The sequence below is a fragment of the Oratosquilla oratoria genome, chromosome 10, assembly GCF_046742065.1.
Source record: "Oratosquilla oratoria isolate Oo_2021 chromosome 10, ASM4674206v1, whole genome shotgun sequence".
NCBI lineage: Eukaryota > Metazoa > Arthropoda > Malacostraca > Stomatopoda > Squillidae > Oratosquilla > Oratosquilla oratoria.
Window position 1 is genome coordinate 63,810,102 of NC_134786.1, and position 2,500 is coordinate 63,812,601.

At 45.6% G+C, this 2,500-nt stretch overlaps 1 protein-coding gene across 3 annotated transcripts in view; it reads right to left on the minus strand.

The window, feature by feature from the left end:
- Window positions 1–2,500, minus strand: part of LOC143029273 (uncharacterized) — a 213,478-nt gene that overhangs the window by 58,192 nt on the left and 152,786 nt on the right. For 2 of the 3 annotated variants that reach the window (XM_076191992.1, XM_076191990.1), the window contains exon 1: window positions 2,371–2,500. This exon is cut by the window's right edge and continues 1,018 nt beyond it. The exons of the other annotated variant lie outside the window; for it this stretch is intronic. In XM_076191992.1, coding sequence (XP_076048107.1) covers window positions 2,371–2,449 — 79 coding nt within the window. In that variant the 5' untranslated portion in view covers window positions 2,450–2,500. The remainder of the gene's footprint in view (window positions 1–2,370) is intronic. 3 annotated transcript variants of the gene reach the window in all.

The following is a 2,500-nucleotide window of genomic DNA, read 5'->3' on the forward strand; positions in this document are numbered from 1 at the left end:
TTCCACCTCCCCCCTCTCCCCCCCCCTTCCCCCGCGTTACCTCCCGAAGTGGGACCCCCCTCTCCCCCGCCACTCGCTTCCCGTGGTCCCGACCGTGAGTGACTATGACCCTCCGAAACACAACTCGTCTCAATCTTCCTCTTTACTCAGAGTTTGTTGACGAGTCAGCTCAAGATACCTGAAGGAGCTTTCTCCCTGGCCTTCATCTGGTGAAGCCGCCCGTGGCGTAGAAGCCCACCATAAAGGGATTTTTGTTTTTTTACTGTTTTTTTCTTTCCCAAACCAAACTTTCCACGGTCGGAAATCTTCGTTCTCCTATGTGTGTGCGTATGCATGTGCTTAGTTTTGTTTTGGTCTGTGTGTGTGTGTGTGTGTGTGTGTGTGTGTGTGTGTGTGTGTGTGTGTGTGTGTGTGTGTGTGTGTGTGTGTGTGTGTGCGCGTGTGTCTGTGTGTCTGTGTGTGTACGCGTTTGTGTGTAAATGTGTGTGTGTGTGTGTGTGTGTGTGTGTGTGTGCGTGTGCGCATGTGTGTGTAAATGTGTGTGTGTACGCGCGTGTGTGTAAATGTGTGTTTGTGTATTTACCTAATTGTATACTGAAAAGGAGCAACATTCGTGTCCTATCTCTAACTCTCTATCACTGTGTGTGTGTGTGTGTGTGTGTGTGTGTGTGTGTGTGTGTGTGTGTGTGTGTGTGTGTGTGTGTGTGTGTGTGTGTGTACGCGCGCACGTCCGAGAAAATGTACATGTATGTGTGTACGCACGCGCGCATGAAAACGGGAGGGTGCATGGGTGGATGGGGTGAAGTCATTGCACAGACCGCTTTGCCCATCCACGGGGACCCAACGGGAAGACCACAACACAGTCACGGCCACGAAGTACCAAAGTTAAAAGTGTCGCATCGAGTCTACTCAGCCGTACTGGCGATAAGGATCGATAAGAAGACAATTATGGGCGATAAGACTGGACTACGTTTGTTGGTGTGTACGTGCGTTGGTGGTTCTCTGACTAACCTCCTACAAGCTTTAGTCACCAGAGGTCCCTTTAATTCACTTCCTTCCCCCTCAAGGGGTTATCACACTGGGCTTCCACGGGCTTCACCAGCCCCAACGGTTGAGAGTTCGTTTGAGTAAAAACGACTTCGGTTACAACATTTCATTTTTCAAATCTCCAAATATCAAATTATCTTCCCGTCATATATAACAAAGCTGAATGATGAACTAAGAGCTTGTAAACCTATACGAATGTTAGACATACTGCTGAAATGTTCTTAGAGAAGTCTAGGTTTCTGTAAGCGAAGTCACATTCTAGTTATCTAAATGGAGGCTGGAGGTAGGATGTGGGAGGAAAAATAGCCCAGCGTGATAACCCCTTCAACCTTCCTCCTTCAAAATGGTTCTCCAACTCACTAATTCTCTCCCTACATCTCAAATTGTTGTTCTGGACTACAGTTTACCATCGCTTCTATTCTTGTAGACGATCTCGCGCCAGCCTCGAAGAGCATTTCACCTAACTCACTTTGTCTTCAGCCGACAGTTAGATCAGGTTAATCCTGGCCCTTTCTCTGAAGTCCTTTCTCATGATATGTCTGTTCCATGGCTAATTCCCCCACCCCACACCACCCCAGGAGCGCGTCTAAGAATAAACTAGTCTTGTGTTAGCCAAACTAGAAGTCAAAGTATCACCAATACGAAAGAGGTTAATCCAGACGGGAAGCAATTTAACCTTAACTACCGAACCAAGGTTATTAATAAAACAGCTTGGCAGCAACATAAATAAAGGTAAAAAAAAAAAAAAAAACCCTACCACTCTCCAGTACAGATATGGTCAGCTATCTCTCAAGATGGCAGCACCCTAAGCATTTCTCGCTAGCATGCTATTTGCTTTCGCTACTTCGTTTGAATGGAAATTACTTCAGTTACAGTATTCTAGACTTACGTAAGAATATCTCACCATATGACGCAGGAGTAATTAGACATTTGGATATTTGGAAAAACAAAAGATCTTAACCGTAGTCGATTCTACTCAAACGAAGTAGAAAAAACAAATAGCATGCTAACATAGTGTGCATCCACATTTAATGAGAACCTTTTGTGACACAAATTCCCTCTACGAGGAATATCCTGCTATAGGTTTATCATCCCCTGCGAGGCGAACACCCTCACGAAGCAAATACTCCCTAATACTCCCTAAGAAATGAATATCCTCCCTGAAAGTAAAGAGGTACACAAACAAAATTAAATCCCACAAGCGTAAGACATCCTACAGAGGTATCAAATTCCACTTCAGAGGCAAATCCCATTACATGTAAAATCCCTCCTTATATGTGGAGTTCCCCCAAATCTTAGGCAATCCACTTCAGAAGCTCTCACCGTGTTGTTGGTAGTATCTCTCTCGTTGTGGATCAACGTTCCCTCCACAGAACTGACGAAGTTCGTATGCAGGTTCCATGCTACCTCCTACTGGTGGTTCCTTGGGGGGGCAAGAACGATCTCCCTTCCC